Below are 12,937 nucleotides of genomic sequence, written 5' to 3' on the forward strand. Positions count from 1 at the left end.
CCCGGGTATCAATTCTGTGTCACTGTTAGACAGAGGCACATTCTACTAACCTCGAAAAAGGGCATAGCAAAATTCATTTAAAATGGGTGGCGAAAGCCAAACACACTCTGACTAGGCTTATAAATGCCCTAGGGCAGTAGCCTAGTATGAACCTATGAACCTATGTAAGAAACTCTTTGGTATACTGCAAAATATGAAATACAGGGAAACACCAACACAAAAACCAGAAAAAAGGCACAGCAGATATATTTTAAATATCTTCTTACATTTTTATTTTATTTTATCTTTGCATAGTCTTCAACTTTAAAAAACATTAGAGGGAAAATGAGTCATTAAATGCTCATAAATATGATTTTTCAACTTCCTTTCCGTTTTACCAATGTAAAAACAGGGACATTTCATACAAAAGGAGCAATAAAAGGAGGTTGAAAAATAGTATTTATGAGCATTTAAGGGACATCAAGAATAAAAAGGACACAAATGCATTATTTAAACATTGTAGAGATTTTAATGATCATACTTTTAAATTCAGTGTGCTGGAAGTCTTGGAGCCAGATATTAGGGGTGGTCCATGGGCATTATATTTAGAGAGACAAGAAGCAATGTGGCAACTAAAAACTAATGCCACACAGTGGCCCAGTTTAAATGACTCATTGTTCCTCTCATGTTTTTTAAAGTTGAAGGCTATGCAAAGATAAAATAAAATAAAAATGTAAGAAGATATTTAAAATATAGTATTTATTGATTTATGTAATATATGTTGTATATGTTAGGTGTCTTTATATGTTTTTAGAATTTTAACTAGGTTTGTGTATAAATATTTAATTGATGTTTTAGTACTTAATTGCTGCTGAATTTCATGCACTTTATAGGTTGTTGGTTGGTTGTTTCATGTAGCAAGGGGGCGTGTTTATTAGGATTTTTTATATAAAAGTATGTCTGAGCAATTAAATGATGTTCTGATGAAGTCTCTGACTCACAGAGACAAAAGCACTTAATCTACACCTTGTTGGATATCTTTCTGTATTGAAAATATATATTTTGTTGGACATTCTTTCATGTTGGACTATAAATAAAACTACTTTGTTGAATCTTAAATCGTGTTGGTGGCATATTTGTTGATCCCCAGCTCTGCTGTGCCTTTTTCTGCTTTTCATACTGCAAAATATATTTATTTCATACATCAGTTCATTAATCTGTAATGATATCTATTATGGTTTTATTATTATTAAAGATTATGCTGGTGGAAGTTTCTATTAAGGCACAGTCAAATATGTTGACAAATTGTTTTTCTCTCATGCACGTTGCATACTCTTATAATCAGAGCTGGGATGCATCACGCAATGTTAATTAGAACTGTAATAAGTATGCTTACTACATCAACACAGAAACAGAGAGTGTTGTCTTTTTTAATTTTATTTTATCGTTTGTTAATAGAGGTCCTGTTTCAGAACCTGCTTAAAGCAAGTTTTCTAGGAAATGACCACAATAACAGAGAGCAGAAGGAACAACAGTGAGCATAACTGCCTCACAGTATTTTGGGCTCCACTTCGAATTTAAGTGAGAGTACTTTCCATACATTCAGCATGTCCTCCCTGTGGCCATTTCTTTGGGAGCTCCATGTTTCTGCCATGTTCTAACAACATGCAGTAGGTGAAATGACAATCGTCCAAATTGCCAGTCAGCGCAAATATGTGTGTGTGTGTGTGTGTGTGTGTGTGTGTGTGTGTGTGTGTGTGTGTGTGTGTGTGTGTGTGTGTGTGTGTGTGTGGTAAACCCTGCAAAAGACTGACATCCTCCCCAGAATTATTTTTTTCTGCCTGAACAGGCACTGCATCTCCTATGACTCAGAAGTAGATTAAGTGAGTAATCAAATAATGAAGGAATGTTTACAATAACTGAGCTGTTGTAACAACAGAAAAACCTGAAATTATAGTTACAAGTCAGCTAAGTTATAAGAGGGAAAGTACAGTGATACATGGCAACATACATTCAGCCACCAGCGTGCCTTGAAAAATGAGGGCTTCTGATGGCTTGGTTTCTATTTGCCTCCTGGTCTAAATTTCATTTCTTCAGCTCATGGAGTTTTTAAGTAGTTCTACTGATTACAATAATACTGTATTCATTGGTTTCTTTCAGATAACTCAGTTATATCTGGAAGTTTACACTGCTACTACAAATTCTTTGTTTTTAATAATTCCATCTGTTTTTCTTAAGCTCAATGAAAATCTTGTTCTGTACCATTATGACAATTCTCCATATATGTGGTATATAACCAGTACAGAGAATAATGTTGTATGTTCACAAGGCATGGGGTGAATGCTATGTTTGGAATTCACTAGTTGGTAGACAGATACGTTGTCAGGCCCATGGAAGTAGTGTTTTTAGTTTTAGGTAGTGCTGAGAATTGAGCAATTGTGATATTAGGGTAAGGTGTAGATGGGCAAAATGGAGGGACAGAGGGTTGACTGGATCTAAATATGTCAGTTGGCAATAGCATTAGGATCAGGAAAACATAGTACATTTTGATAATAGCTCCAAGCAGTACTAAGTATTAATCTGAGTTTCCTAATATAATTATATAAGGCCTTATGACTGTTGGTTGTGTAGGTGGCAGTCATGAGTTTGAAGCTATCCTTACACTTAATAATCAGTTGTACAAATTGTTTTATCATGGGTTACATTAAAACAAAATGTATTACTTGAGGTTAGCCAATCAGCCAGATGAAAATACGGCATTTGGTTTAAAAATAATGGTCTCAATCTGCTGATAAACTCTCAGAACCTATGTTCAAGCTTTTATGTGATTCTCACTTTCATTTCCAGAATGGTTAAACTTTTATGGTTTGCCCACAAGGAGCTTATCAAGCAATGTGGGCAAATTCGTATCCATGTGGCAAACAGAAATCATTGGGAGCAGATAAGAGCCTAAAGGGAAAGAGGTCACCTTCCAAGAACCTACTAGAAAGAAAGAAAGATTGCTTAAAGTTGTTGATACTCTGAATAAAATGTTTATCTTTAAAAAAAAAAATCTTGGATAAAAAAGTTAGGATTTTAAATCTGAAACTCTTGGTTTAAAAGAGAACTGACCTTATTGTGCAATACCCTGGGTGATGTGACTGAAATCTATGCAGGTTACACTGAAGGTGTTGTGCTCAACAAGTCAGCAGAGGTATAATAGGGAAAGAGCAATAGTAGTACACATTCAGCCACCAGCTTATTTACTGAACTTCCATCCTTGTATCTCGACAATGCTATTGTCATATAACGTCCTCCCAAATAATACTATGTTAGAACATAGGGGCACCTTCAGAAAGGAGTCCGCTATGAATAATCACACCTTATTTAACTGACAAGTGATTACATGAACACAAAACATCTAAAACCTTTGGAGATTCACTAGTCAATAGAAAGACACTCACAAGGTCACAGAATACAAAGAATGTTTTGTTTTTTTTTTGCAATGGGCAAACCCATCTGTATTCCCCCTGCCATGAGGGCAAGCACCTGTACCCCCCCCCCACACACACACACACACACACACACACACACACACACACACACCAATTCCAAGAATTCTCAAACTCAGAGAAGTGGAAAATATTAAGGAAAGCAGAGTGTTCACCTTCTCACTCTTCTCTAAGATTAACCACCATGACTGAATTCGTCAATCTTTTCAGTTCGATTTTCTGAGTCAGTCACCCATCTGGTAACAAACAGTAGGGCTCCCCAAGTGTCCTGTGAATAGCTTATCATTGAGGTTGACACTGGGCAGTCTTATGCATGACAAGCTAATTTATATGAATACCACAGCAATCCTCACTCCAGCACTCTCCTATGTCAGTGGATATGTATTTAAAATAGTTAGTACTTCCAACACAGAATGTTAGGCAGTCCTACTTTTAGCTCATTAGCTCATGTGTTTTGAATGAATGAATGAATGAATGAATACATTAAAATCTTTTGTTCATTTTTTCCCCTGTTTTATTGCAGGACAGATTCAGGCTGTCCAGGCAAAGGGACAAAGTCAAGGTATGTACCCCAGTTATTTGCTTCATTGCTTTGTTTGTTTCCATTGTTTTATTTCTTTATTTAGATGACTATTGTTTTACATATAATAATATATATTGTACATAGTTGCTAGAAAAATACAAAATGCTTAATGTGAGAAAAGCCTGCTCTTTTTAGGTCTCTGATTCCTACTGAGCTGTAAAACAGCTGTATTCATCCTTGCAAACACCTATTTGACACAGTTAGAATGTTCAACCATTTATAAGCACATTTACCAAATCACAGAATGTTCAACCATTTATGTCTGGCACAGTTACCAAATTACAGAATGTTCAACCATTTATGTCTAGCACAGTTACCAAATCACAGAATGTTCAACCATTTATGTGTAACACATTTACCAAATCACAGATTGCTCAACTATTTATGTCTGACACATTTACTAAATCTCCTTATACTGCTCATAGTGCTCTGATTATGCTTCAAATGCAACATAATTTTTATAGAAAGGTTCATATACAAGTACTTTGCCATGCCAAGCTTGTTATAGTGAAGGGCTTGTGTATGAACTTCTATATTAAAAAAGAAGAGAGTCCTGTGCTACAACACAGACGCAGTTACCATGGAAATGCACTGACTTTAAAGTAACCATGGGTAGGCCCCACTAATGGAAACCACATTTATAGTTCTGGGCTTGACTTGACCTTTACCTAAGTAAGGTAGGCGATGCCAGTATTTATTACTTGTCCTCGATTACACTATCAGATGCCCAGAAGCCACTGCCTTGTGAATAGCTGATGCTAAAGCCATTACTATACAGTATTACTCATTTATTTATCCATTTATTGTTTATTTATTGGTGTTTGTTTACTGGAAAAGCCAAATGGGCACAGGAACCCTTTTTAAGTGGAGGCCTAGGTAGAAAAGCTTCAATGTATCATATTTCATGCAATCAAACAAATGTTATAACGAAGTTTCACTGAAAATATAGCATAATAGTCAATATGCTAAAATGTGTATAGGTATTCACAAACATTAAATGTACAAGCCTTGTACTGAGTCTTTACAGACAGAAGAGTAGTGTGTAAGAGAGTTAGTAGTCAGAGTGAGGTGTAAGAGGAGATAAGCAAGTTTGAGTGTTAACAGAGAAGTAATGATGGAATAGCAATTTGGTTGTGCTAATTAGAAGTAGGTATAGTACTTTAAAAAGTACAATAAAATGAGGTATTAGAAGGGAATAAGCAGATTAAGTGATTTAGTGTTTTAAAGGAAGGTAACCCAGCCACTGGGGATGCACAAGCCAGTGCATTTCTTTGTGCCGGTCCCAAGCCTGGATAAATGAGGAGGGTTACGTCAGGAAGGGCATCTTGTGTAAAACCTCTGCCAAATAACATATGAGGACAACAATACAGATTTCCATACCAGATCGGTCGAGGCCCGGGTTAACAACGACTGCCACCAGTACTGTTAGCCAACAGGGTGCTGGTGGAAATTGGGCTACTGTTGGCCGAAGGAGGAGAAGGAGAAGAAGAGGGGAAAGGCATGCCCGAAAGCAGAAAGAGAGGAGGAAGGTTAGGAGTGTTGTAGTGAGGGTAGGAACTTTGAATGTTGGCAGTATGAATGGTATAGGGAAAGAGCTAGCTGATATGATGCAGAGAAGGAAGGTTGATATATTGTGTGTGCAAGAGACCAGATGGAAGGGGAGTAAGGCCATGTGTACAGGGGGTGGGTTCAAATTGTTCTATCATGGTGTGAATGGGACGAGAAATGGGGTAGGGATTATCCTGAAGGAAAAGTATGTCAAGAGTGTTTTGGAGGTGAAAAGCGTGTCGGATAGAGTGATGTTTATGAAGCTGGAAATTGATGGTGTAATGATGAATGTTGTTAGTGCATACGCTCCGCAAGTTGATTGTGCGATGGATGAGAAAGAAAAATTTTGGAGTGAGTTGGATGAAGTGTTGGTGAGTGTACACAAGGGTGAGATACTGGTGATTGGAGCGGATTTCAGTGGGAATGCTGGTGAAGGGAACAGAGGAGATGAGGACGTGATGGGCAGGTATGGTGTTAAGGAGAGGAATGCAGAAGGCCAGATGGTAGTGGAATTTGCGAAAAGGATGGACATGGCTGTGGTGAATACGTATTTTAAGAAGAGGGAGGAGCACAGGGTGATGTACAAGAGTGGAGGAAGATGCACACAGGTGGATTATATCCTATGCAGGAGGGCCAGTCTGAAGGAGATTGGAGACTGTAAAGTGGTGACATGGGAAAGTGTAGTTAGGCAGCATAGGATGGTGGTCTGTAGGATGATGCTGGTGATCAAGAAGAGGAGGACAAGTGTGAGAGCAGTCCCAAGCATCAAATGCTGGAAGTTGAAAAAGGGTGATTGTGAGGTGGAGTTCAGGGAAGAGTTAAAACAGGCACTGGGGGGGGGGGGCAGTGAAGAGTTCCCGAATAGCTGGGCAACTACAGCAGAGCTAGTAAGGGAGACTGCTAGAAAGGTGCTTGGTGTAACATCTGGACAGAGGAAGGAGGACAAGGAGACATGGTAGTGGAATGAGGAAGTACAGGAGAGTATACAGAGGAAGAGGCTGGCGAAGAAGAAGTGGGATTGTCAGAGAGATGAAGAAAGTAGACAGGAGTATTAGGAGATGAGGAGCATGGCAAAGAGAGAAGTGGTGAAGGCTAAGGATAAGGCATATGGAGAGTTGTATGATAGGTTGGACACTAAAGAGGGAGAAAAGGACCTGTACTGATTGGCTAGACAGAGGGACCGAGCTGGGAAAGATGTGCAGCAGGTAAGGGTGATATAGGATAGTGAGGGAAACGTACTCACAAACAAGGAGAGTGTGTTGAGCAGATGGAAAGAGTACTTTGAGGGGCTGATGAATGAAGAGAATGAGAGAGAGAGAGAGAGAGAGAGAAGGTTGGATGATGTGGAGATAGTGAATCAGGAAGTGAAACAGATTAGCAAGGAGGAAGCATGGGCAGCTATGAAGAGGATGAAGAATGGAAAGGCTGTTGGTCCAGATGACATACCAGTGGAAGCATGGAGGTGGTTAGGAGAAATGGCAGTGGAGTTATTAACCAGATTGTTTACTGAAATCTTGGAAAGTTAGAGGATGCCTGAGGAGTGGAGAAAAAGTGTTTTGGTAACGATTTTTAAGAATAAGGGTGATGTGCAGAGTTGTAGTAACTACAGAGTGATAAAACTGATCAGTCACAGCTTGAAGTTATGGGAAAGAGTAGTGGAAGCTAGGTTAAGGAGGGAGGTGATGATTAGTGATCAGCAGTATGGTTTCATGCTGGGAAAGAGCACTACAGATGTGATGTTTGCTCTGAGACTGTTGATGGAGAAATATAGGGAAGGTCAGAAGGAGTTGCATTGTGTCTTTGTGGACTTGGAGAAAGCATATGATAGGGTGCCTAGAGAGGAGTTGTGGTATTGTATGAGGATGTCAGGAGTGACAGAGAAGTATGTAAGAGTGGTACAGGATATGTATGAGGGTAGTGTGACAGTGGTGAAGTCTGCAGTGGGAGTGACAGATCCGTTTAAGGTGGAGGTGGGATTACATCAAGGATCAGCTCTGTGCCCTTTCTTATTTGCAATGTTGATGGACAGGTTGACAGACGAGATCAGACAGGAGGTCCCATGGACTATGATGTTTGCAGATGACATTGTGGTCTGTAGTGAGAGTAGCGACCAGGTTGAGGAGGCCCTGGAGAGGTGGAGATATGCTCTAGAGAGGAGAAGAATGAAGGTCAGCAGGACTAAGACAAATATGTGTGTGTGAATGAGAGGGAGGATAGAGGAATGGTGAGGATGCAGGGAGTTGAATTGGCGAAGGTGGATGAGTTTAAGTACTTGGGATCAACAGTTCAGAGTAATGGTGAGTGTGGAAGAGAGGTGAAGAAGAGAGTACAGGCAGGGTGGAATGGGTGGAGAAGAGTGTCAGGAGTGATTTGTGACAGGCAGGTACCAGTAAGAGTGAAAGGGAAGGTCTACAAGAGGGTAGTGAGACCAGCTATGTTGTATGGGCTGGAGATGGTGGCATTGACGAAAAGGCAGGAGTCAGAGCTGGAAGTGGCAGAGTTAAAGATGTTAAGATTTGCACTGGGTGTGACGAGGATGGACAGGATTAGCAATCAGTGTATTAGTAGGTCAGCTCAGGTTGGACACTTTGGAGACAAAGTCAGAGAGGCAAGATTGCGTTGTTTGGATATGTGCTGAGGAGGGATGATGGGTATATTGGGAAAAGGATGCTAAGGATGGAGCTGCCAGGTAAGAGGAAAAGAGGAAGGCCTAAGATAAGGTTTATGGATGTGGTGAGAGAGGACATGCAGGTGGTTGGTGTGACAGAGCAAGATGCAGAGGACAGGAAGAAATGGAAACAGATGATCTGCTGTGGCGACCCCTAATGGGAACAGCCGAAAGAGAAGAAGAAGAGTGTTTTAAAGGAAGGTATAAGAAAGGTGAGGAAAGCTGTTAGAGAGCTATATCCCAGATGGGAGCAGAGACAAAGCCAGGTGGCAGAGGAAGCCTTTAGTAATGGTTTGAAAAGATGAAGGTTTGTGATAGACCTGACTGATATAGGAATTTTATTCCAAGTTCTAGCTGCACTATTGGAATAGAGACTGACCCCAGCAGCCCTTTGTGGTTTGTAGAAGGTAAGCAGTTGTTTATGTTGTTTATTATTTCACCAAAAGGGGCAATTTAGAAGATAGTATTGGAGTAGGGGTCTAATTGCTGGGTATGTGGATGGGCTAGGGATAATTTTGTATGTTAAGGTGAGCTGATTTTAAGTTAGGCCAAGGAAGCTCAAGCCAGTTAAGCATTTCATTGTTAAACAGCAGTGGGTCCAGTAAGGTTTATTCCAAGCGAATCTGTCAGATTTGTTATAGCACTGTTCAAGTTTAGAACTAAGTGAGGCTTGTAGGTTGATCTTGACAGGGGCTCCATATACGAGAGAGTGTAAGACGTAACTGGTAGCTACAGTTACCTTGGCAGATTCTGTAAGAAATGTCTTTACTCTAGAGTGCCTAGTTTTTGATGGGTTTCCTTGATGCTCTTGTGGATATGTAAACTGAATTTCAGATTGTCATTGATTACCATGTAGTTTTGTATGCGAGGTAACTTCAATCATGTATTATTTAAAGAAGAAATTTTAAAGCGGTTTTTTTACATGGAAATAGGATTTTGGAAAAAAGCGAAGTCATTTATTTTGGGGGATTTAGTAACAGGTGCTTATTCTGTAGCCAACTTTCAACAGAGTTAAAAGCTTCTTGAGTAATTCTCTGAAGATGTATTAGGTTGTCAGAAATGCACATTAGGGTAGAATCATCGGGGTACTGTATGAGGGAAGCTTGCTGAGAGGATTTATGCAGATTGTTAATATATATATTAAAGAGTAGATGGCCAAGAATGGAGTCCGGTGTCACACCACTATTGACAGGAAGGAAGGGAGAAAAAGTGTAGAGCCATTTAACAGACTGGTATCTATCAGTTAAGTAGTTATTAAACCATAGTAGTGCGGGTAGTGATAGCCCGAGAAAGGCTGCTGGTAGACGAGTTTCTGTTAAGAGACTAGATCAAAAGGTTTAGAGAAATCAAGGAATACAGAGGAAACGAGTTTGCCTTTTTTTCTGCCTTTGTTAATAGTATCTATGAAAGTTAATAAGGCCATGTTAGCACTATGAGTGGGTCTAAAACCATGCTGTGTGTGTGTGGGGGGGGGGGGGTCAGGACTTTTTCTGAAGAATATGTTGAAGAGGTTGCTTGTGAATGCACTTCTCTAGAATTTTTGACAAAGGGGATAATATGGCAATAGGTCTGAAATTAGTTATATCAGATGAGGTTCCTCTTTTTCTCTGGTTCAATCCTCGGCTGGGGTGCCTTCTGTGCGGAGTCTGCATCTCCTCCCTGTGGTCGCATGGGTTTCCTCCGGGTGCTCCGGTTTCCTCCCACATCCCAAAGACATGCTGTAGGTGGATTGGACACACTAAATTGGCCCTAGGCGTGAGTGCGTGCATGTGTGTGCCTTCTGTGGAAGATTGGGCACCGGGCTGGCAACTCGACACCGTAAAACTCCACTGCCAATCATGAGTGGACGGTGATCCACTGTGGCGACCCCTAACTGGGAATAGCCGAAAGAAGAAGAAGAAGAAGATGAGGTTCCTCTTTTATGAAGGGGGACGATGGAGAATTTTTTCTATAAAGATGAAATATATGATTCCTTGTTAGATCTGTTAATTAGAAAAGACACAAAATAGGCTACGGAAATGGCAGCCAGCTTGAGGTATCCTGCTGAGAGATTATCGACTGAAAGAAAACAAGGTTTCAGTTTAAGAAGTAGCAATTTGATGTAGGAAGTTGGGATGGTTTTCGCTGTCTGAGGAGAAGGCATGTCAGGATCGTTTAATGCTTTCTATAAAATGTGTGTTAAAATAAATAGCTCTTTCAGAAGGAGTGTTACTTGGGGCAGCATTAGGAGTGGTGGATGTTCCAAGACAGAGCATATTATTAATAGAAGACCAGAATTGTTTAGGATTGGAAGACTGATTTAGTAAGGGATTACTGAAGTAGATGTTCTTGTCTACAATAATCTGTCTTTTAGTACAGTTACATAGTTCTTTAAAGTGTTGTAGGTTCATAGATAGGTACTAGGTTATCGGCCCAAGGGCCTAAGTAAGCCTTGCCAACAAGGTTCCCTGGCTTATGCCATCCAAGAAAGTTATTTTCCTGTGCCCCTGTTGAGCAGAGCCACAAAAGTGATCCCCGGGGTGTATTTCCTATTTCCCATCCACTCATCAAGATTTTTCTTGAAGAGTGCTAATGAGGAACTTTGCTTGACATAGATGCGTAGCTTGTTCCAGAGTATGGGAAGTCTGTGGGACAGGAATCTATCCCTCCTGCATGTCCAGTTTATTGTGGTGACAAGGTTTAGGTCCCTAGAGCATGCAGCTCAGAGAGATTGGGATTTCTTTAGGTGTAGCATGTCCAACAGCTCTGGGTTTGACATAGCTTTATATGTTAGGCAGAGATCACCTCAGGGTAGGCAATATGCTACGGAGTAAAGCTGGAGTTTTTTGAGATGGTCAGTGTAGGGCATCTGTTTGAGGCCAGTAATCCACTTTGTCAGGTACTTCTGTGGCCTTTCCAGCTGCTGCAGATGTCTTGTGAGGTACATTCCAAAAGGGGCTTTGTACTCTATAATAGGTCTAATGAGTGTCACGTAGAGGGGAACAATTACCTCTTTTTTCCTGGATGAGAACCCTTTTATGATGAGGTGTGCCACGTAGAAGGATTTCCTGACTACTGTGGCAAAGTGATTATCAAAGGAGAGACTACTGTCCACCTGGATCCCAAGGTCTCTTATCACACATTCGGTGTTGACTGCCGCCTATGTACTAGTTCATGGGTACAGAGTTTTTACCAAAGGGGATGGCAATGCACTTTTTGGCACTGAGCTTGAGGCCATTGCTCTGACATCAGGCATCCATCTCAGTGAGGCCCTTCTGTAGGATGTCCACATAATTTGGGGACTCGACTACGGCTCCTAGGTTGCAGCCATCTGTGAACTTCATTAGCCAAAGGCCTTCTGTGTTAGCTTGTACTTCAAAAAAGTAGATACCAAATAGGAGAGGTCCCAGGACTGAACCCTATGGTACTCCACTTGTGACTGCTTTGAAGTCAGATTTGGAGTCTGCAACTTTTACATTGTGGGTTCTGTCAGTGAGCCAGTTGGCAATCCATCTTGTGACATAGGGATGTACACCTAGTTTAGTGAGTTTATCTATAATTCCAGAATGGAGGATTGTGTCGAAAGCCCTGGTGAGGTCAAGATAGGCTGTGTGAACCACCTTACCCTAGTCTACGGCTTTGGTGACTGCCTCAAAGAAGTCAATCAGGTTCAGGAGGCATAATCTGCCTTTCACAAACCCAAACTCGGTGGGGCCTAGAGTTTGGAGGTTGCCAGTGTCTTTGTTTATGAGTTCCACAATGATATGTTCCATGGCCTTACAGACCAGGCTCGTCAGGTTAATAGGGCGATAGTTCCTGGGATCAGTGGTGGCTCCCCCTTTGTGCAGTGGGATAACTGTTGCTGTGCACCATTCAGTGGGTACAAAGCCTGCCATGAGGCTATGATTGAACATGATGCTTAGGTGGGGAGCCAGTTTGTTCTGAAGTTCATGTAAAACGCAGCCTGGGATGCTGTCCGGTCCCATGGATGCTGTGTTTTTGGCTTTGGAGAGTGCAGCTTTTGCCTGCATAGTTGTGATTACAGGGACTCTTTATTCTTCCTGTATAGATATGGGCCCTTTAGGGGGTGATAGCGGGGTAAAGTTAGCACTGAACCTATCTGCCAAGATGTTGGCAATATCAGTTGGTTCTGTAATTTTCGTGCCGTTGTGCTGTAACTCAGAGCAGATCTGGGTGTTGCCATTGAGATTCTTGACATAGCTATAGAATGCTTTGTGGTTGTCCCTAGAATCAGTGGTGATTTTGTTTTCATAGCTAGCTTTGGAGGATCTTATAAGGGATCTCAGCTTCTTACTGAGGCTGACCAGGGAGCTCCTCCACTCATGGGATTTTACTCTCTTTTTCAACAGTTTCTTCCTTCTGTTGTAGAGTTTGTTTATGGCAGGGGACCATCAGATTGGCTTCCTTTTTTTGGAGGATAGTGTCTTGGTTCTGTTTGGGATAGCACGATCCATGCACTCATGTAAGTGCTTATAGAGTGCATTCATGTAGGATTCAGCAGTCGTAACTGTATTGCCCATCTCCATGGGTGTTATGAAGTTCGCCACTTCTGTCTTAAGAAGTATGAAGTTGGCTCTGGAGAAATTTTACCATGGTTTCCTTAATGGGGGGTGGGGGTGGGGGTGGGATGTCCATATCTGGGGTGATTAGCTTATGGTCAGATCTGAC

The 12,937-nt window shown here is 41.1% G+C and overlaps 1 protein-coding gene across 3 annotated transcripts in view; it reads left to right on the forward strand.

The window, feature by feature from the left end:
• The window catches only part of VIT (vitrin), a 1,072,224-nt gene that overhangs the window by 596,367 nt on the left and 462,920 nt on the right, over window positions 1-12,937 (forward strand). For all 3 annotated transcript variants that reach the window (XM_044057778.1, XM_044057780.1, XM_044057779.1), the window contains one exon: window positions 3,994-4,032. In XM_044057778.1, coding sequence (XP_043913713.1) covers window positions 3,994-4,032 — 39 coding nt within the window. The remainder of the gene's footprint in view (window positions 1-3,993; window positions 4,033-12,937) is intronic.

The sequence above is a fragment of the Protopterus annectens genome, chromosome 1.part2 (genome assembly GCF_019279795.1).
Source record: "Protopterus annectens isolate FY-2018-M chromosome 1.part2, PAN1.0, whole genome shotgun sequence".
Lineage (NCBI taxonomy): Eukaryota > Metazoa > Chordata > Ceratodontiformes > Protopteridae > Protopterus > Protopterus annectens.